The 21922-nt window shown below is 42.4% G+C and overlaps 1 protein-coding gene across 9 annotated transcripts in view; it reads right to left on the bottom strand.

The window, feature by feature from the left end:
* The window catches only part of ZNF532 (zinc finger protein 532), a 96377-nt gene that overhangs the window by 15082 nt on the left and 59373 nt on the right, over positions 1-21922 (bottom strand). For 6 of the 9 annotated variants that reach the window (XM_070420381.1, XM_070420379.1, XM_070420378.1 and 3 more), the window contains 4 exons: positions 21372-21553; positions 16738-16914; positions 11380-11542; positions 7671-7952 (listed from right to left, as the gene is read on the bottom strand). The exons of 1 other annotated variant lie outside the window; for it this stretch is intronic. In XM_070420381.1, the coding sequence (XP_070276482.1) occupies positions 7671-7952; positions 11380-11542; positions 16738-16914; positions 21372-21553 (804 nt within the window). The remainder of the gene's footprint in view (positions 1-7670; positions 7953-11379; positions 11543-16737; positions 16915-21371; positions 21554-21922) is intronic. 2 more of the 9 variants (XM_070420384.1, XM_070420385.1) reach the window with 2 other exon arrangements.

Raw genomic sequence — 21922 nt, 5'->3', positions numbered from 1 at the left:
TTTTGCACAGGCAGATAGCCTTCCCCTGAAGTCTGGAATACTGTGTACATTAATGTGGAAGTTCTTACTGAGAGAATTTAATACCTAGGACACTAGTGAGATTTTTCCAGTTCCTGTCTCACGACATCCAGGAATATATAAATAAATGGGTATTTAGACGAGCACAGAATAGGAAACTCAACTTACACACGTGTGAAAGCACCAAGAAAAATAATTTCTGAATACTAAATGATCCAAGTTCCTACAAATTAGAACTGAGTGTTTTGGGGAAATATTTAAACACAGAGAATAAATTTAGTCCAGTGGTTGGCAGACTTTTTTCTGTAAAGGGCCAGATTGTAAATATTTTAGGCTTTGCAGACCATAAAGTCTCTGCTGCAACTACTCCCTCCACCTTATAGTTCAAAAGCAGCCGAAGACAAGGATGTGTAAACGAATGGGCATGGCCTTGTTTCAACAAATTATTTACAAAAACATTAATGACTAAGCTGGGCTGTCAACTATAGTTCAAACCATTCTCTCACATTCTGTAGAAAACAGGCAAGTTTCCATCCTTCAGAACCAAATCTATTTAACAAAGGAGGTAATCAAGTTAGGTAAAAACAAGTCCTAACTCTAAACAGGAAGAATGGTTTCCTTCTCATAGGACTTGCTCAAAACATGCCCTGAGGACCACCTGTTGCTGTCCGTGCTATTTGGTGAGACATAGAACTGTAATCAATGTACCATAATGAAAGGCCAAACCGGGGCAGAAGGGGGTCCTCCTCGGTCGGCCGTTGTGCCCCGACAACGGGAAAAAGGCAAGTGCAGAAAAAAAGCTGGCTTCCTAATGAAGTGGCCAGGATCCTGGCAGTGACTCTCAGAAATGCCTGCCAGGGAGGGTGTCAAGGAGGGACCCCTGGAAGGAACACATAGAATGTTTTTTCTTCTCATGTGATTTTTAATATGACCCTTGTGCCCTTTTTAATTAAAAAGCAATCTAAAGAAAACAAAGTCATTGGGATTTTTTCCTACAATCACTATTTTATAAAGTGGCAAATATTGCTACAGAATAAAAAATTAAAATATACTGTCTGAAGACCTAAGTAGACTCTTTGTAGTATAGTTCCACAAGTCAAGACAAAAGAACTGGTCGGTCCTTTTAAAGATAATCACAGTTTGATCAGATGATCTAAAAGAATCTGTTAATAACTTTAAAAATAAGCAAGCACAAATATAAAAAAGCTAAGCTTAAAACTGACTGATGACAGTCCTGCGTGACGTACTGATTTCCCAGCTGTCTAAATAAACCGTGTTAATTAATGACCTGAAGGTGTGAAGCACGTGATACCACCGGGAGAGAATCCGTCAGACGACTATGGCAGGGCTCCTCTTGTCTTGGTGTTGATCGCAGTTTTGCAATTGCTTGGCTTCAAGTGGATATGAAGGAAAGAGCCTCTTTCTTCCCTGACAACCTTCCAACTCCTTATCTGCAGCACCAGTGCAGGACCCAGTGGGCATTCACGTGGCCCTGCTGCGTTAGTGACTTCGAATCTTCTGCCTTGCTCCAGGCTCAACCCAGGCTCTGCTCCTCCCCTGCCAAACAGGAGTTTGTTCCCACTCATAACTTGGGGTGACTGCTGGAGAACCCACACCCGACCCTAAGACAGAGGGGAGGCCTCTGGGTTCTGAGACAGCCTTTGGCGCAGGATTCAATTCTGAAAAAGGCCTGCAGTCCTTCTGGGTCTGAGGTTTTCCCACCTGTGAGCTGAGCGGGAACTTGTGACCTTCCAGTGTTGTTGATGTTACAATTCCTTATGAAGTCAGCTTCGGCCAGAATGGCTGTAATCCTTTCACATCCCCACTTGTGGCATGTAAAATTATTGTCTGGTTTTGGGGGGCTTTGAGGTAATACTAACTTACAGACACAATCATGTGCTAAATTCTTAAAATCTAAAAACCTGATCTGTGCCAGTTGGATTTAGAACATATTTTCCTAAAGAAATTATAAATTAATGTTGCATTCTTGGGCAAGTATATAAAAGCCTACCCATGTAACAACAGAACCACGAAATTAGACAGATATTCTACAACCTGACAAGATTTCAGCACCCAGTGAATGAAGAAACCTAATCCCACAGCAAAACTGGGTTCTTTGAGTCATGAAAGAAGCAACTTTCCTCCCTCCCCGCTCTGCCTCAGTGGATCTACACTCCACCTGCCAGGGAGGCCACACCAGGAGGGAACCTGGGCACATCCAGGGACTGAGGCTTGACAGGTAACAAGGGGAGGGCCTTAGGGGGCATCGGTCTGGTTCTGGGGCAGGGAACAGGGAGAGGCCAAGACTTTGCCAGAAGGCAAGCTTCTGGTTCTAAGTGGCATGAAGAGACAGCAAAATGCCACCTCCAACAAAAAGGGGGAGGAGTAGCTAGACCCACGGCAGCCACGGGACAGTGAAGCAGAGAGGAGGAAAACCATGACGGTGACAGCAAAGGAAGTCAGTCGCTGGCAGTAGGCGATGTTTTTAATAAGAATATTCTTAAGCCAGCAAGTCCGGGTACATTCACCCGAAGCAGACAGAGACGGCGGCCAAGTCTCCTACTTCTCCTGTCTGGCTATGGCACCAGACCAGCATCAGGGAAGTCTCTACCTCCTGAGGCCGAGGTCCATGTGCGAGATAAACAGGAAGGGCCCAGAGGAAAGTGTCTTTGGTGGTCTCCAAACTACCAGCAGCCCTGGCGGGCGACGCACTCACAGCAAAAGCCTGCATGTCTGTAAACACGTTCCTCACTGCCTCCGGCTCTAGCCAGTTACTGCTCACTCACCTGGTGAGGCCTGACTGCAGAGCCACAGGAGCAAACTCCAAGCGGAACACACAACCTGGCATCTGTAGCGCCAGCACGTTAACTGATCTTCTAATACCTGTTTAACCATCTGTGCTGACCCAGTCCCTTTGGGCGGTCATTCAGGCCAAAGGCTCCCGTCTGCCAGCAGCAAGGTAAAAGTGAGCTGCGATCTTTGTTTACAAAAAGGGGTGAGCCTAACTGGCCACACTGCCCATCCGAAAAAGCCTGGCTCACCAGCACTTTAGTGAACTCACTCCGAAGTACTGACTGAGAACACCTGGAGTCAGGCGGGAGCCTCGCTCTCGAGTGTTTCCCCAGAATTCTCTGAAAGTCCTACAGGAAGAGCCTCTGTGTCCCAGGGAGCCCACTCCAGCGACAGCCAGCCCCAAACACACCCCAGGCAGCAGCTAAGACGCCTGAGCCTCTCCAAAGCACCCACGACTTGCAGGAAGATTGACGCAGTAAATTAGCAACAGCAAGGCGCTATTAACTACAACTGCAACTCTCCAGTGAGGCGGCAGGTCCCAAGTGAAGAATATAAGGCTGTTACACTCAACATCCTTCCAAAACTACAAACACACATTTGTTTATTTGATGACAGCATAAACTAGCGGTTCTCAACCTGTGGGTCGCGACCCTTTTGGCGGTCGGACGACCCTTTCACAGGGGGGTCGCCTAAGACCATCCTGCATATCAGATATTTACATTACGATTCATAACAGTAGCATCATTACAGTTATGAAGTAGCAATGAAAATGATTTTATGGTTGGGTCACAACATGAGGAACTGTATTAAAGGGCCAGAAGGTTGAGAACCACTGGAACAATTTTAACCAAGACTGACCATAACCTTAATCAATCAAAGTGACGATGGATGGAAAGTGCTATTTGCTAACTGTTCTAAATCCATACTGACAGATTCAATGAGACTAAAATTAAGCAATTTTTTGAAATGCCAAGCTTTTCTGCTCTGCAAAGAGCAGACTATTCAGCAGAGCGTTTGAGGAGTCTGGACTGAATCCATGTCTGCCGCTTACAAGCTGCAGAACCTGGGGTAATATATTACTGAACCTTCCCTAAACTTCCTTTCCCTGTCTGTAAAATGGGATTAGGCACAGCATGTACCTCATGAGCCTGTGTGATGCATAGATGAGATAATAAACAGTGCATGCCACGTGGTAAGCCCTCAATCAGTGTTAACCAAACTATTGTCATCATCACCTTCCGATTTAGCACAAGGCACCAAAACCATCCATCGGTATACCATCACAGTTCATTGGCTCGGAACATTTACATGCTGTCCTAACAGTGACGTTTCCCTGGGTGACCCAGTAAAACCAGATCTTTCCAACAACTTCCAGCCTGGTGAAGCAAACAACTGGGCTCTCCTGAGCATTGAGCCAAATACACTTCAAATCCCTTACTGTGTGTAGCATGTTTCATACTTCTCGCTCATCTCAAACCCAGAAGGACTGGCTGGAAGCTGCTTATCACCTCACACGCAGTTCCCTAGATCTTGTACCTACAGCACAGGACACTGTGGTCACTAACGCATGTATGACTCCTTTAAAAAGAAGAGGAAATCACGCTGGATGTCTTCCCAACCAGCACCCATGCTTGATCCACTAATTCAAGAGATATGTATTGGCTTACTCTGTGCTAGGGAGAAGCTCCTAGAGACTTGATGGTGCGAACTGAAGAGAGGAAGAGAGCCTCAAGCGTCGAATGGGAGAGGCCCCCTGCATAGAGCTGCAAGCACGTATTAGGCGGCACACGCTGCCATGGAAAATGCATGAAGAGGCCTCGACTCAGTCTGAGGGAACCAAGAAAGGCTTTCTTGATGTTGAGGCTGAGACCTGAAGGGTTAAGAGAAGTTAGCCTCCTGAGAGGTGAAGAGATATAACTAGAGAAAGAGTAGATCAGAAGGCAGCCAGGAAGCCACTGGACCACTCTGCGGGCAACAGGGACATCACATTTTACACAATCAGAATTGCTCTTTAAAAACCTCTTTCTGGATACAGTGAGGACAATAATCCAGGCAAGAACACAGATAAATGAGTGGGCTAAAGGAGAGTAAGTGAATGGACGGGGAGAGGGCTGGATACCAAGCTCTGACTGCAGAAGCTTGGGGGTGGGGGGGTGTAGGTTCCTTGCTGGGCAGGCCTCAGGCTCCTGTGAATGATCCAAGAAGCTGAAACACTTGATAAGCGGTCAGATTCCAGAGACTGGAATGCAGGTAAGAAATCACAGCTGGAGACAGAGACTTGGAAGTTATCTGCACATTTATATGAGAAGTGAAGTTATGAGAGTAACTGAAATTCCTCAGAGAGAGACAGTTAAATGTTTCCAGGAGAGAAACCATGAAAAACCCAGGAGAGTGTAGTGTTCAACATTTAGGGTAGAAAATGCTTTTAGGAAGAACTGTAAGTTGTGTGAAATAGTGCAGTGGAGTCAGTAGAGGTCAAGTCCAAAATATGTCCACTGGAGTGAACAGTGAGGTCATAGGTGAAGTGAGTTTGTTGACAAAGGTGAAGCTGAAACCCAAAGGTGGTCAGATCAGGAGAAAGTGGGAGTGGAAAAGTGCTTGCTTGGCTGTCTGAGAGGAGGAGGAAAGACAAAGTGCAGAAGATTTGAAGTTTGGGGTTTAAATGCAGGAGAGGTGACATAAGCATTCTGATAGGAGGGAAGAAGAATGGGAAGAGATACAAGTATGTCTGCAGGCAGGGTGTGTGGAAGTGGAGGTTCCAGTCTGGCTCAGCGTGGCAGAACTCACAGGCTAGCTTCTAACTCATGTTTAACCAACCTTCTTTTCAGTTCACCAGCTTATAAAGACACTGCCTTCTCTCCCCTACCTCCCTTTAGTTCTTTCAGGAGGCTATGTGAAACTGTAATCTAATCTGATGTGCCTTATTCCAAAAGGCAGGGTCCCAACTTCTTCAAAGCTAATCCTAAAATCCTACTAAGCCAAACATTTCCTCTGCGATGAATGGCCGCACAGCATGCTGGCGCACACGTCCGGGTCAGGGCAAGCTCCATGCTGCCATCCAAAGCCAATTGTTTAAGTAAGTGTTACATTTCATCTTATAGTCTAGATCCAGTTATTGTCATATGTGTAAGATAAAGACAGTTTGGGAGAAAAAATAAAGAAACAAAGAATTCTGAAAAGTCTAAAACGGTTACAGAAGTCTCAAATGTACAAGAGATGCAAGGACTGGACTGCTGGCTAATTAGATCTGCTTCTGTTGTAACATTTGTGAAATCGGTTTGGGTGCAAAGGAAAGACTTCTAGAATCATTAACACATTCGGCTGTAAAATAACTACTGGTATTTACATAGATGGCTTATCACGTATTGACCCTCAAAAACTACCTAATACTTACAACCCATGTTGTGAGAGGCTCTGGCCTATTTAGAGAGCCTGACGTTGAGATGATGAAATGAGCAATGGGCTACTAATGCCATATATATTCCGTAAGCAACACATTTTTATATGAAGAGATACTGAATTAAGTATAGTTAGACCAAATGCAATAAAAACATTTTTATGCTATTTGTGATCACTGTGACTGATGTAGTAAAACGGTAGCTTCGTAAGTAGTTCTAATAAATGATTTCAACAAATGAGATTACAAAGCAATGCTTAAAGCGCTTCATGTAACAGGGATCTAGTATATACCAATTACAAACCAATTCCTAGGCACTCTTTACACAGGTTCCCCAAGGTCAACTATGTGGTTTAATTGGTTTAAGTTAAAGTAGTAAAATGGTTTCTTTCTTTACAGTGTAATGTCTCTGGAGCCACTACTCAATTTTAGAATCACCAGTGGGACAAGCTGGTACTACGTACCTCTGGGTGCAATACATAAACAATACAGCGCCTGTGATGTATTCCTATCTAAAAATTCAACCTGAATCTAATTAAATTTCTAGAAACTATGGGATAAAGAGAAACAAGTTAAATAGTATCAAAAGGAAGCCATTACCCAAATCCAGAAACTTGGGCGACATATATCCAATTTTTGGAACAACTCAACGGCACATTAAAAAATAAAATAAGGGGGGATGAGGTCACATATGTAATACCTTAATCAATAAAGAAATTAAAGATTGAAAAATAAAATAAAATAAAATTGCTATAGAATAAGAGACAAGTCAGTTACACAACAACTAATGCAAAGCAGACTCTCTCTGGATCCTGACCAGAACAAACCAACTTTGAGAAGGTCATAATAATATTAAAAAATAATCTTGTTAGTTCAAGTCTAACAATGAGCATTTTTTTTAAAAAATTTTATTACTTGGAAATGTGTACTTATTATCTTAAAGAGAGAAAGAATATACATATTGCAACTCAGATTTATCAGTGATTTTGAGTTCCAGAGCTTCTCCTAGATACTTTACGGATGAGATCCCTCTTCCCACTACCAAACTCAGGAAATAATCACCTAAGTCATAAAATGCTACTAGCAGTTTTCAAAACATCCACTTTCCTTCTCTCCTGTTTTCTTTCATATTTATCATGGGGCTAAGAGGTAAATTCACACATTTTCTAACTTTGGTTCACCTTTGTTCTGTTTCCTCACGAATGTGGTAGATAGCTCACTGCCAGCCTTGGTCGGTATAAGTAATGGAAATTATTAGCAAAATCACAGAACAGGATTGGAAGGGCTCGGATATGTCCCTTTTATAGATAAAGAAACTGAGGCTGAGAGACACTGAGTGATTTTTGAGGTCACCCTGCTACTTACTGACAGACGCAAGCCAAGAACCCAAGTCCTGGAGGTCTGTTGGGTGCGCTTCCTTACACCCAGGGGGCTGGGGCGGGGGTGGGGCTTTCACGCGTACCTTCCCGTGCTCCTTCCTCACGTGGGAAATGTAAAGATCTCTTTGCGTGAATAGGCGGTCACACTCCCAACACGTCCACCCGAGGCTGGCCACTTTCTTGGGTTCCAGTGATTTCTTCACAGGAGACGAGGATTTCTTTTCCAATATCTCTTTCCCGTTCATGGATCTGACGTCCTCCTTGATTTGATTTGCTGAATTTTGAGTTGCGGGCTTAATGCTCAAAGGCAAGTTTATACCCAAGTTTGGAGGCCCTTCAATACTTTTCAACGATCCATGCATAGACTATGTCATAAAAAGAGAAGAAATATCTATCACAAATCACACCACTAAAAGCGAGCGCATGTGGGTTATCTCAATGCATAGGACGTTCACATGTGACTTACATTCACTCAGAAATAAATATTCATATATCAAGAAGAAAACCTAAGCAGAATATGTGCTTTAAAAAGATAAAGAAGTAGTATTTGTATGTCAACTAAATATGCATTTCTAATTCAAAACTATTTTTGAAAAGTTATTTGCTTATGCCGTTCTGAAACTGTTTAAAGAAGGACTTCGGTACTGAGTCCAGATTATTCCTGACACTCCCAGTCAGCACAGGGGTCTTCCTACAACAGAGCACCTCTGGGAAAGAACATTTCACTTTCACATACTGGTAGGTGTTCGAGGTCCTCAGTTAACCAGCTTTAATAAATACCTAAGACCCATATACTAACAGCAAACCCTTCTCCTCCCTTTCATATTTTTGGAACACTTGTAACAGTTGAGGGGTTTGCTGGAGTTTGGGGGGTCATTTTAATCTCCGTGCACCCTGTCTAAATCCATCCTTTCTTACTGATAGCACCCAGACTTGTGAACTAACTATACACAGTAGGTACTCAGAAAGCCTTTTTTGAGTAGATACTCAAAAAGCCTTACCTATTTATCCTCATTATCCTCAATAGCTACCTTCAGTTAAATGCTCAGATTTAAAGTTCGAGTGTGTTTTATTCTAAAGAAGGCTCACATTGCTTTTTGTTTTGTTTGTGTTCTAGAAGCACGGAGTAAAAACAGACAAAGGAAGCGAATCAGCCCATGCCTCCCTGTGGTTTCTCTTTGCCTTGAGCCTCTCCTTAGAGCAGTGTCCAGGCTGTGGCCAGCCTCCAAGTTCTCAGCCGACAGAAAGACATGACGGGGCGCGTCCTCTGAGGCCCCTTAGTGCAGGCAGGTCTCCCAGGTGCTGGCTCTGGCTCACGTTCTCAGGCCGGGTCTTCCCTAAACAGAGCCGAGAAGTAGCCAGCCTTCCTCAGTTCTGCTCACCCCAGAAGGGAAAGGGGTTCGATAACTTTCTCCTGAGCAGAGGTTACAGGTCCACCCTGTCACAGGGGCCTGAGCTGCATGTCCCACGTTCCTTGGCAAAGAGAAATCTGGGGTGAGACGGGATGTCTGGGCTCCCTAATACTGTGCTTTGCCTCCAGCTTCTGGCTTTTTATAAAACAGAAGCCCTGTTTTAACAGTTAACCATTTAACCCCCAAAAAACTAAATCCAAGACCTAATAAACTTTCCCTACATTTCTAGGCAAATGCATTTTTATTGAGAAGTTGAAGAAAGTATTAAAGTATTCTTTTATAAAATAACCTTATGGTGCTAGAGAAATCACAGAAAAGCAGCAAAAACTTCTGCAGTAACAACAAGAGAGCAATGGAATGTGCGCTAGAGAATTTCTAACTTACACATCCTATTTTCACATGGTAAGTGAAAATAAGATTATTTAGTTAAAACAAATTTTTTAATAACAGAAATTCAAGTTAATTCTTTCAGAGTTGATATTTCCTTAGCTCCAGTCACAATAAATAACTTGAAAGTTTACTTTGAATGTAAATGCCAACATGGAATAAACCTGCATTTCACTGGAACTAAGAAGTGACGTGAATTGGGTTAGACTGGGCAGCTAGAGACCTGCCTTTAATGCATGTGGGGAAACTCTGCTCCTGTGCTACTCCTCCCAATTCCTTCCTCACGACGAACTGACCAGCACGGGCATTAAGGAATGAAAATAAATTCACAAGAGCTATGTATATATCTTAAAAATAACAAAAACAGGCTGCCCCTAAAACTTGATTTTCATTCTCACCCATCCCAAACACACCAAGGCGGGGTAGTATTTAAAATATATAGAACATACTTGAAATGAGACCATTAAGTGAGTGGTCACTCCCACTATTTTCGTATCATGTCCTATAAAGGTTCGGATGCATAAAACCAATGCTTTCCTCCTGTAGCCACAGATTCTACCCCTCCTCTTCAGCCTCTATTTCTCGGGACCTTGTATTCCTCCAAGTTCACTATTCACACAGGGGAGACCTTAGCCACCAAGTCGATGATGACCCACTTCCAGAAGTAAAGGTGAGTTCCAGAAAGCAAACACCTTAAAAGCCTTGTAAGGAGTAACTTTCCTTTGCGTCCCCGCCCCCATATAATATATTAAAATATTTGGGTCTAATCCCAATTACCCTACATTTTTTTAACAGTTTTCAGTTTTTCCTGATCATTCATTATGCACTGTCAAGACAGTTTTATAATTTTAGCAAAACCTTTAAATACCCTAAGAGGATTGCACTGTACTTCAAGTGAGAATGATGAAACACACCACCCGGCCCATGCGCTTTATTGGCCCTAAGAATGTCACACCACCACTACCTTCGCCTGGCCTCTACTGCGCAGACTCATGAAGACATGAAGTCCTGTGCAATAGGCACTATGCCCATGAGCTCACATACGCACAACACAGGAAATTTCAAGGCTTCATTGTCCATTCATTTAACAAAGATGAGACTAATCTAATTCAGACTTGATTTGCTCTTTCAATAAATGGGCCTTTTTGTGTAATGTATTAAAACAGAGAAAAACTAAGGAGAAAGAGATTGAATTCATGATAATATTGAATCTGTTGTTTCTCTTTATTTTAAAAAAGTTAAAGTCACTTTAATCTCTGAGAGCTAATGGATATTCTCTCCCAATCACATAGGAATAAACTTGTTTTACCTACCACAGTGGACAGCTAAGAGGCTAGGACTAAGCTCAGTTCTTCGTGAGCTTAAAAGGCTGTAAAAAGATTAAAATGTCCCCTTTGAGGGTTAGAGTTAGTAGTCCAAGTTGGACATTTATTCATTTCATTAACTGAACACCACCAGGTGCTAGGCACTGTGCTGTATCCTGGACATTTCATAGTCAATTTACATACAACCTTGATAGAAGGGGGGGGAAAGGACTAAAGATGCAGGAGCATCAATTATAATGCAAACTTAGTCACTTAATTTCAAGGGAAAACCTTCATTTTTCCAAATACACCAATATTTATACATATCAGACAATTTGTCAGAGTCCCTTTCTATTTCTAAATCCTATACACCAAGTTTCCAAAAAAGTGAACTCACAGTCATCATTTTCACCTGCAGAAAAAGAGAACCCTATCACTTTATTATGATTTTAAAATCAGTGCATGCATTTGTTACTTTGTGTTGATCTTTCATGGTATGCAGATGAGGACTTGGGAATAAAAGCACCCTTCAGTGGAGTGAACATGTACATTGCTCATTACCATCAACCAGCATCCATCCCTTCCCTCGACAGCCCACATGCCTTATGGTAATCTGCTGCTCACCCTTGATTTATGACCAATGGATGGATCTGGGATTCATTTAAAAGACATGAGAGAGACGCACACACCTTGATATGGTCCATCATGAGTTGCTTCTGTGCATATAAAAGAGAACAGTCTGGACACTTGAAAACAGACACCTTCTGGTTTTCGATGTGTTGGTCAAAGTGGCGATACAACAGGGTTTGCAGGGTAAATACGGTGTCGCACATGGAACACTTATATATTATTCTAAAACAGAGAAGTGCATGGACACGTCAGTCAGCCCCCACCGCTCAAACCAAAGGAACTTTCATCTCATCTCAAGACTTCCGGAGGCAGCGGCAATGAGAACACATAAACACGGTAAGAACAAAACAGTTTAGCGTTGAAATAAACTTTTGAAGGCAACTGACATCACTCAAGTGCAGATCAATCTTAATATTTTGGGCAAGGACTTAGGCACATTTGCTTAGAAGTCTAAATGAATGACCATTTACGACTTACAGATCTACAATGGACAGGTTTTCATAAGGTCTCACTTGGCAGTAGTAAACACTGAGCAAAATGACCACTCATGCTTTTTTTTTTTTTTTTAAGATCAGACAAGGAATGCGGCTCAATGGTGGTGCTCTAACCTGAAAAAGATTTTGAGGAATGCACTAAGTAGGCCCACTCCCATAACAGCCCCATAACAGCTCAAGCTGTCACTTGTGCCAAGTTTTCACTTGGACTTAGTAGCAATTTTACACTTGAATGTCAACATTCTGTTCTTAACAAAGAAAGCCCACAGAAAGGAAACTCCAAACTGCAACACCTGAGTGTGCACTGGGCTTTCACCGGCTTAAAACACTCACGTCCACTGCAAACGATTTCTGTACCTCATGTTACTACCAAGCAGCCTCCTTAAGTTAGTTTTAAGCTAACCTTAAACCTCCTTAAGCACCTTTAACCTTCAGGACATAATACATTCTATCCAATGACACCTCCCACAGAGGCTCAGGCAAGAGCTGTCCAGAGCAGTAAATGTTCCTTGACTCCCGGCCACAGCACCTTCGCCTCCAGTGAATGTGACGGGTCACCTGTGAACACCCCTGCCCACAGTAGGTTGCCCACTGTTCCAGGTCACCCTGGTCCTTGGGGAGGTCCTGGAAGACCTCTGTCTCCTTTGAAGAATGATGAGAATAGGTGCAAAGTTCTAGGGAGCAGCTTAGAAAAATGGCAGAGAAATAGTGACTGAAGGTGAAAGAGATAAAAAGGGAACGCTGAGGTTTCACCTGGTATTTCAGCAGCAAAGCTAAAGAAAGGAATGCCTCTTGTATCCACTTGTCTTTCCTCTCAGGGCCTTTTCAACAGAACACTTCTCATGTACCCTCCACCCTCACTGTGCATGTATTTGTCCAAAAATGACAGATTTAACTCCCCGTCCCCCCCCCCATAAAATTTATAAATTTAATTGGAGTGAGTGACATGTTTTTATAAGGTCTTGACATGTTTGTTTGGCACAGAGCACAAGCACCCTTGATTGGGACGGGGGCAGTGTTTAAGATCAGACACAACTTCACCAGACTGCTCCAAGGTGGTACACTAACATGCCATCATTAACTTCACCAGACATGGCAAAAATGATCATTTCCTCACTGCCTGAAACAGCTTGGATTTTTAAACAGTCCAGTAAATAAGAGCAACTGTGTAAAAATGTTGAAATTATGTTGCAGACATATACCAATGACATGGAAAGATTTTCATGAAAATTAAAATAACAGGTAACAAGACAGTATGTATGATGTGGTTACACTTTTTAAGGGGGTGTAGAAAAAGAACAGAAGGCATATATCTACCATCATCTCTGCTGGATGGCAATACACGTATTCCTTTCATTGTTCTGCTTATCTGTATTTCCTGATGTTTCTGTAATTAGCATACAGCAATAAGGGAAAAAACAGCCTGAAGAAAAGAAGTAAGATTACTAGGTAGGCTACGAATTTTCTCAGGATTCTATTCTTACTTTTAGAAATAACGACTTCATGACAAATGGCATAGCTCATTTTATACATGCTCCATTCCTTTGGAGTAGGGGTTTGTTTGGTTTCATTTGTTGCCTTCTACTTAATAGCAAGGAAAGTATAAAACAGCAGAGAATCATTTACTTCGGCTTTTTTCAGGGGAACAGGTTGTTAACATATTATCAGAATTCTGCCCCACAAACTGCTCTAAACACAAAGGGGAAATGGTGACACCAACTGCACTAGATGATGCGGTAATGACATCAGCATGACAAGGACAGGCGGGCACAGCAGGTGCCCAGTGTGACGCAGGGAAGATTCCAGCCCAGGGTGCACTTCCTGAGTGCATGAGCAGCTGTTCCAGATGGAAGAATGCTGATGAGACAGGACGATTAAATGCAACATGGGGTCCTGGATAAAAGATAATGTCTCAACCATTGGAGAAATTTTCATGGGCTCTGTGAATTGGTTGGGAACGTAATTGATACTGACTCCTGACTGAGAGGCAGAGGCAGAAAACACTCCCATCTTTATGTCATGATGCCCAAGATTCCGACACAGGAGAAAGACAGACACAGAGAAGGAACGAAATGAATGAAATGGAGATGCTGACAACTGGGGAATCTGGGGGACGGGGTGCAGGGGTTCTCCAGAGTGTTCTTCCAGCTTTTTCCTGTAGGACAGAAACTATTACACAGTAAAAAACTGATGCTAATGAACCGCATGGGAACCTCAGACACACAGGGACAGAATATGAAGATGGAGCCAACACAGTGGAACCACCACAGGAGCCTGCCCGGCAGTGGAGGGAAGGCAGTCACAATGGGAGACCTGTGCTCACAGACCGTCTAAACGGGTGCAGCATGGTGAGGAGACCATGAGGAATGCAGGGTGTGGGTTCTCAGGGGTGTGGGAATGGCAAACCGGAAAGTGTGCTTAGTCCTGGACGTCATAAGGCTCAATGAATGGCAGAGGAACTAGACTATAACCAAGGAGGGGAGAAACTGGAAGAGATGGGGAGAGAGGAAGGAAAGAAGAAATAGAAAGTTAAAACCAAATACCCACACCCAGGTCCACTGGTAGCAACCAAAGCTCTCCAGAAAAGAGTGCTGCCCTTGAAATGGGTGTGAAAACAAATGAATAAAGGTTCTAAGCTCTGATATCCCTGCCACAAGCCTCCTCCATCACAGACTGAACCCAACCAGGTGCACTGCACTCTCCTGAGCACCACACGCTGCCCTGGGAACTCACGCTGCAGCCGCTTCACAGGACACGGAGGCTCAGCTAGAGCAGTGGTCGGCAAACTGCGGCTCGCAAGCCACATGCGGCTCTTTGGCCCCTTGAGTGTGGCTCTTCCTAAGCCTTAGGAGTACCCTAATTAAGTTAATAACAATGTACCTACCTATATAGTTTAAGTTTAAAAAATTTGGCTCTCAAAAGAAATTTCAATCGTTGTACTGTTGATATTTGGCTCTGGTGACTAATGAGTTTGCCGACCACTGACATCTGCTTGATGCCCCCTGAATCCCAGGGCCATGGTTCAAATTCCACTTCGGCCCACTCCAAAGTCTTCTACCCTGCAGCTACGGTGGTTCTGCATGATTTCTTCATTAGGAACTTGTTCAAAAACTCTTTGTTCTTATACAATTCTAAACTCTGAAGTTCTCATTTACCCACTTACATACATTTGAAGCTGGCAAATAAAAGGTCGGCCCAAAGCAGCAAAAGAAACTGCTGTCTATCAGATGTCAAGGAAAACACAAAAGCAAACAGACACAAACTGGATCACCATAAAATCCAGTATGGACACTGAAAATGATCTCAAATTACCCAGAAAAGATGAAACAGTGTTCAAAGTTTCCTGGTATACAGCAAGGAAGCATGCCTGATCTTACACTGAGAAGCAAGGAACAGAGCACTGGACAGCACCTAGCACATAGTAACACCACATAAACGCATATTATAAACCTGGTAATATGCCTGTCCAGGTGGCTTGGTTGGTTGAACATCGTCCTGTGCACCAGGTTTCGGGTTCAATTCCCAGTCAAGGCACATGCCTAGGTTGTGGGGTCGATCCCAATTAGGGCTCAGCTGATTGATATTTCTCTCACATCTCTTTCCTCCCACCCCCACCCTCGGGTGAAATCTACAGCTATGTAGATTTCATATACATTTCAGCAATGAATTTGTTTTATTTGAATAAAAAACCCAATCTAAAACTTTATTCACTGGAGGGAATGACTACATTACTGTCCAGAAATCAGAAATCTTGCTACCATGAACACTGAAAACTAAAAAAATTCACTAATGTCCGTCTTCAGAATCGACACACCAAGTTGTATATGGATCCCCTGACTTACAACCTGTCTCATTTTGAGGATCTACAAAGATTAGAGTGGAAAAAAAAAAAAAAAAAGATTAGAGTGAAGGTCTTTTTAGAATAAAATTCTGTATTATCATAGTTTTTAGTAAACATAGTCACTTCTGTAGTTTTAGTCAATAACATTTCCCCAAAACTAAAATTACAATAAAAGCCAAATATATATAACATGGCATAGCGACATACTCTCTCCCTAAATTTTCCTTGATTATGGAGTTATGGGCAAATACATAACAACAGATGTGAGGCTGCCAATCTAGTCTCACATAATCATCAAATTCCACACTGCCACAAATAATACAGGGGCAGGGAACCGTGGGCAGGAACTAATGCTACAGAGCCCCCCACACTCCATATGTGGGGGCTGTGTGCTAGGTAGGCATTTTGAACCTAACCTCATTTTATCCTCCCTCAAATGCTGGGACATAAGCATTCCCCTCCCTTAGCAGGGGAAAAACGGAGTTTGAGATGAGGGTAAATGATGGTCCAAGTTCACACAGCTGGTGGGTGGGGGTGGGATTCTGACTCCGGTGCCCATACTCCCTCTTCTTTCCAAAGCCACTTCTATTGCGGGCAGGCAGCCCACAATTGTCTGCTGAAGCACCACTTCATCACGAAAGACACACAAAAAGCAAAAATTGATAACACTAAAAGCGAGATTAAGGCAAAAATGAAATTTACTAATCAAGGACATACACTGGCAATGAAATTAAATTCCATAACCACTGTCTTAAGTTGACTTCGTCTTATTAATGTTCCTATGAAAAGTGTATACTGTAAGAAAGAAACTATGAAAACATCGAAGGATGACAGTTTTTCATAGTTTTCCTAGAACGTGTTAAAATTATCTAAGGAAAAAGACAGAAGTGATAAATATAATAAGGGACATTTTGGACAAAGATGTCACCTGAAAAGAACTGAAAGATTTAGGGAGCTTTGAGCATCAGAATCTGCCTGGTGGCATTGTTTTTCTTATCTTAAGTTGTATTCCATGGAACTCCTACCTCCTCTAAAGCACTAATAAATCAGTGGAGTACAAGTCAAAAGGCAGTGTGACTTACTTTGGCTCTCCTATCTTGATGCCAGGATGTTGTGTGTAGGCATGGGAATGTGTGCTGGGGGCAGACTTAAACGCCATTGGACAAATAGAACACTTGTAGAAGACTTCACAGTGAGAACCTTGGATGTGAGACTTCAGTGCGGCCACATCAGAGTACACAACATTGCAATGTACACATCTGTTAGAAAAATAAACACAGAGTCATTAGCACGAGACCATTACACCGGTGTAACTTAACTGGGTAAAAACTGAGTAAAATGAACACATTTTAAGCTTCCAATAGCTTTCTGGAAGTAGGTTTTGTTTTTTTCTAATGATAGAACATCAAATTATTTTTATGTACGGAAGAAGGAAGATCATGAAGAAGAAAAATAAAACTCAAAAGGTCTATTTTTTTTAACATTTTTAAAGTTTCTAGAATTGGATGTCCAGACTCCAGACTGTGGTGAGACCAATGGATCATGGGGCCATGATCAAGGCCAGGAACACAGCAAGCCTGTCTTGACTTCTGGCTTTGGAGGAGGCTCCTACATGCTGGATTATGTAGGAGGGCCCTGAGGTTCCTCCCCACTCCCTTTACCCAATCGCATATCCAGCGGAAGAAATCTCCCTATCTAATCCTATGTGTCATCGTGGAGGGACACAGAGGAACACATGAGCGCTGGGTCCGAGGCCAAGGGCACTGATCCTGGTCCAGACTGCTGTGGTTAATGTATCCAGAGGTTATGGGTGCCCATTAGGTAGTGAAGGTCAACCACCTAGTTTGTCTCCTAAAAAATAAATTTAAGTCCACTCCAATTTAAGAAAAGACATGAACGATAAACTTCCGAAAAACCAACATCTTTAAATCGTCTCTAGCTAACCTCTTTTTCTTGAATTTCTAATAATTCAATTAACTTGTTTCTCGTTCCAATCTACTCCTACAGAAACACACTGTAAAATGTAGAGATACATTTCTCCCCAACCTCATCTTTAACACTCAAGGACTCCTAGCAACACTGAGTGTGTGTGACCATTTGATGACCTGGTTGTCCTTCTCTGTTGACATCAACCATGTGAATGGGAAAGCTGACCTGAGGAATGAAGACTGCAGACAGGGCCTGCCTTCTAGGAGGCAGAGCTTAGTGACGGCTCTATTAATCTAAGGTACTTCTATTCTTAGATCCCCCTTTTGAATTCCTGGAGATACTCCCAAAGCCTCAGGGGAATGGCATGCTCTGAATGACTAGTGTTCTATAAAGCGTGCCATGTTAAGCTTTGCAAGCATTTTATAAAAACCATTATTAATGCATTAGCATTTTAAATGGCTTAAAGCATATTGTTTAGCAGCAAATACAGTAGCAACACTAAATAACAACAGGAGAATAATTAAGGAAAGCTCCCCCATCTTGTCTACTTTTATTTTAGGCAATAAAGCCACCCAAGCATACTGAAATTATTCTGGGTTAACCTGAACTTGTGTTGTCTTGAACAGGTTATTATTGATCCTCTCTGGGCTGGTTTCTCATTTGTAAAATGAGATTTTTTTTTTAGTCCTTCCCAACCCCAGAAGTCTGTGAACCCCATGAAAGAAAAAGGTGACATAACACAAAACCAGATGGGTTACTAATGAAACAGAAGCATCCTCTACACCGTGAGTCATACACAGAAGATTTTCCCCATAAGGGGTAGAAGGGTGGTATTCAAAGGGCAAAAAAACAAGGAAGGGCCTAAAGGAACAAAGAGCTCATTCTCTGAAATTGCCTGGAGTGAAAGAGTAAATCCTCAAGAAAATCAACAGGATATTAAAGAATCTACAGCTGATAAAGGAGGTGGCTAAGGCTTGGTCCAAACAGCATCATGGAGGCCAAAGGAAAACCCTCTGCAATGGAAGGAAAGAAAGAAGAGAGTTGCAAAATAACTGCCAAGGCGTGGGAGAAAGGTTCAGGCTAACAAGAGGAATGTAAATAAGACAAACAGGAGTCAGAATTTGAAGGGGCCACACAGTATCCTAATGCTACTAAAAATCAGTCTGTTAATATTTAAATCCTTTGTGTTCTGGGTATCAATCAAGTTTCTCTTAATTTTTTATTTTAAAAATGTTTAAAGTATAGAATCCAATAAAATTCCTCTTTCTAAATTCAGATCCAATGGATCGAGAAGCAGGAAAGTTCAGAGAAATACTTGACTTTTACCAAATCAACCACAAGCTAGAAGCGACCCCCTCATTCTGTAGGAGACGCAATATGATCAAGAAAGAAAATGTGGCACACTGAACCTGAAAGAGACCAAAGAAGACCTGGAGCCGTGTTAGATTCCTCTGCCAAAAGAAAACAAAATAAAACAAAACAAAATAACCCTAGAAAGCCAAAGAGAAGAAAATATACAAGGCCAAGGGCCTGCTGAGCGAGCCCCAGTCCAACATTAGACTGGACCATTATTTAAAACAGCAGGAAAAAAAACTAAGATCAAGCCCAACCTGCGTGGCTTAGTAGTTGAGTGTTGACCCGTGGGCCAGGAGGTCACCGTTCGATTCCGGTCAGGGCATATGCCCAGGGTTGCGGGCTCAATCCCCAGTAAGGGGTGTGCAGGAAGCAGCCAATCAATGATTCTCCCATCACTGACCCCTCTCTCCCTCTCCCTTCCTCTCTCTGAAATCAATAAAAACATTTTTTAATTAAAAAATAGTAAGATCTGCCGAAACCGGTTTGGCTCAGTGGATAGAGCGTCGGCCTGCGGACTGAAGGGTCCCAGGTTCGATTCCGGTGAAGGGCATGTATCTGGGTTGCGGGCACATCCCCAGTAGGAGTTGTGCAGGAGGCAGCTGATCGATGTTTCTCTCTCATCGATGTTTCTAACTCCCTATCTCTCTCCCTTCCTCTCTGTAAAAAAATCAATAAAATATATTTTTTAAAAAAATCTTAAAAAAAAATAGTAAGATCAAATTATTTTCTATCATCTAAAGAGGCAAACATGAACTAAATTTCAGAATACACAAATATATAGTATTTTTACAACTACTATAAGCCTCATGTCCAGAAAAAAAAAATCTATACTAAACACAAAAAATTTTAGGTAAAATTCAAGACCCCAAATAGAAGCAACTCTGTGAATATGGCAAAAGGGGGGGGGGGGGGGGGGGGAGAAAAGGGAGCTTCAAAGTCTCTGTTTTAAGTAGGAAAGGTATCAGGAATAAGTAAAGTTATCGATGTCCCACTTTCTGTATTCATTCCAAACTAAGTTTACTTTCATTCTATTAGAAAAATAAACAAAGCATGTGAAGAAAGTTTGGCACCTGTTAAAAGAAGAGCACTCAGAACATGCTGTCCATCACTATCACACAAAGAATCCAGTACAGGGACTTTCTAACCGTGGGGAAAGAACCACGGCATCATTGTGTACAGATTCCGGGGAAGCAAGGGCACCTCCCATGTGTGACTTTCTTCCCAAGCACTTAGCATGCAGTTTGATTACCCTGTTTTACTCTAACATCCCAGTGGAGATGGAGGAAGCATCACACCAATTTTATAGACAGGGCACAAAGAACAGAGATAACACGAATTAACACATGACTAGCAGAACTGGTACCAAAAACTCTGGTTTCTTAACTTCGAAACCCAAGGTTTTCTACTAGGGTAAATCCCAACTCACTAAATATTGTGCATCACAGGTCTGGAGGCATGAGATTAAAACATGAAATAATGATGCCATAACCAAAATTTAACTGAAATAAGACTATCAAATACACCACTGGACTTCATTTTTATAGATCATAACTGTATTACAACTAAAAAGAAAAGTCACTGTATATTAACAGTCTAATTTTGAAGACACTAGGCAACCAAATACTTAAGTTTAAGACAAACACACAGTACAGTTATACCTCTATTAACAAAGACACTGTGTATCAGCGACTGGTTTTCTTGGTGGGCCTCCACTGGGTCAAAATATAAAAGGCACAGGCATGCATTTCAGAAGGTCACAAAGTGGAGAACAAAGTTCAAGTACCTCATCAATCGATAGTAACTAAATTAACATTAGATTCGTCAGATGTTGCAAAAGACACATCTGAGCATCGTACAGGGCAGTGAAAGGGGTTCTAGTCAAGATGTGTGAAGAGAGGGAGAAGCCTGGGCAGAGGTGATGGAGAAGAAAGACTCGAGAAGGTTACCTGGGGTGGAAGGCGCTTCCACAAAGAGCCATGTTAGGAAAGAACATACACCCAATCCATTATCATGACAAAATAAAAGTAAGGAACCATCACACCCTTTCTGATTGAGAGAGGAAAGATTAAGAAGTACAGACATGCATGGAATTGTTACAGGAGTTAAAATGCAAAGGAAGACATAAAAGTATGCTGGAAAGGGCACAGAAAGAAAAGGCTCGAACAGTCGATCAAAGCCAAACCCTGCCACATGCACACTTTTGCCCAGAAGGTTCCATTCACCCTTAGGTGTGTGTGGGCCAGAGGGCCACGTCCACAGTCAAGGATTCAAACAGATCAATTCTACCACAGACGAGCTCGGTTCCCAGAGGATCTGTTCATCGAGGTATCACTGCATGACCCTGGACACAATATGCACAGACCACTCCAAATGCTGTGCGGTTAGTAAGTGAACAAGCTTTACTTGCGCGTTAAGTCGACGAAATACTGACCGAAAACCAACTCTCCGTGTGTAGTGCAGACAGTTCTTGGTGACGTGGGTCTGGAAGTGCACCGACCTGCAGATGGCCCCGCACTCGGGGCAGGTGTAGGGAGATTTGTGCTGATGGATTCTCTGGTGGGATGCATAGCTGCACTGGTTGGGAAGCAGCATCTGGCAGATAGTGCAAGTCTTCTAAATAAACCAAAGGGGGAGACAGGGTTGGTCCTACGAAGTACTTTCTAGCACGCAAAGAAGCTTGGTTAGACCTCAAAATCTCTACACAGCGGTCATTTCAAATACGACGATAACTGATTCTAAGCCCAAGGAAAAAGCAAAACTGAAAGTCACATGTTCAATGAAAACTTCCTTACCCTGTAAAGTAAAAATAACATTTACTAAGTAGTCAGGCTCATCCCAAAGTATGAAGAGAATGTCAGCTTTAGGTAGAATTCCAATTTTGTTACCTTTGCATTTTAAGTGTAAAGAAGAGGTAGCAGAGAGGTGTTCTTGCAAATTATGTAAGCAAATCAACATGAATGTGTAAATACAAGTTTATGGGCA

This window comes from Myotis yumanensis, unplaced genomic scaffold (assembly GCF_028538775.1).
Source record: "Myotis yumanensis isolate MYYU_CA2020_CCGP unplaced genomic scaffold, mMyoYum1.0.hap1 SCAF_7, whole genome shotgun sequence".
Classification (NCBI taxonomy): domain Eukaryota; kingdom Metazoa; phylum Chordata; class Mammalia; order Chiroptera; family Vespertilionidae; genus Myotis; species Myotis yumanensis.
Note: the sequence above shows the minus strand (reverse complement) of the source record. Positions and strands in the feature narration are given on the sequence as shown.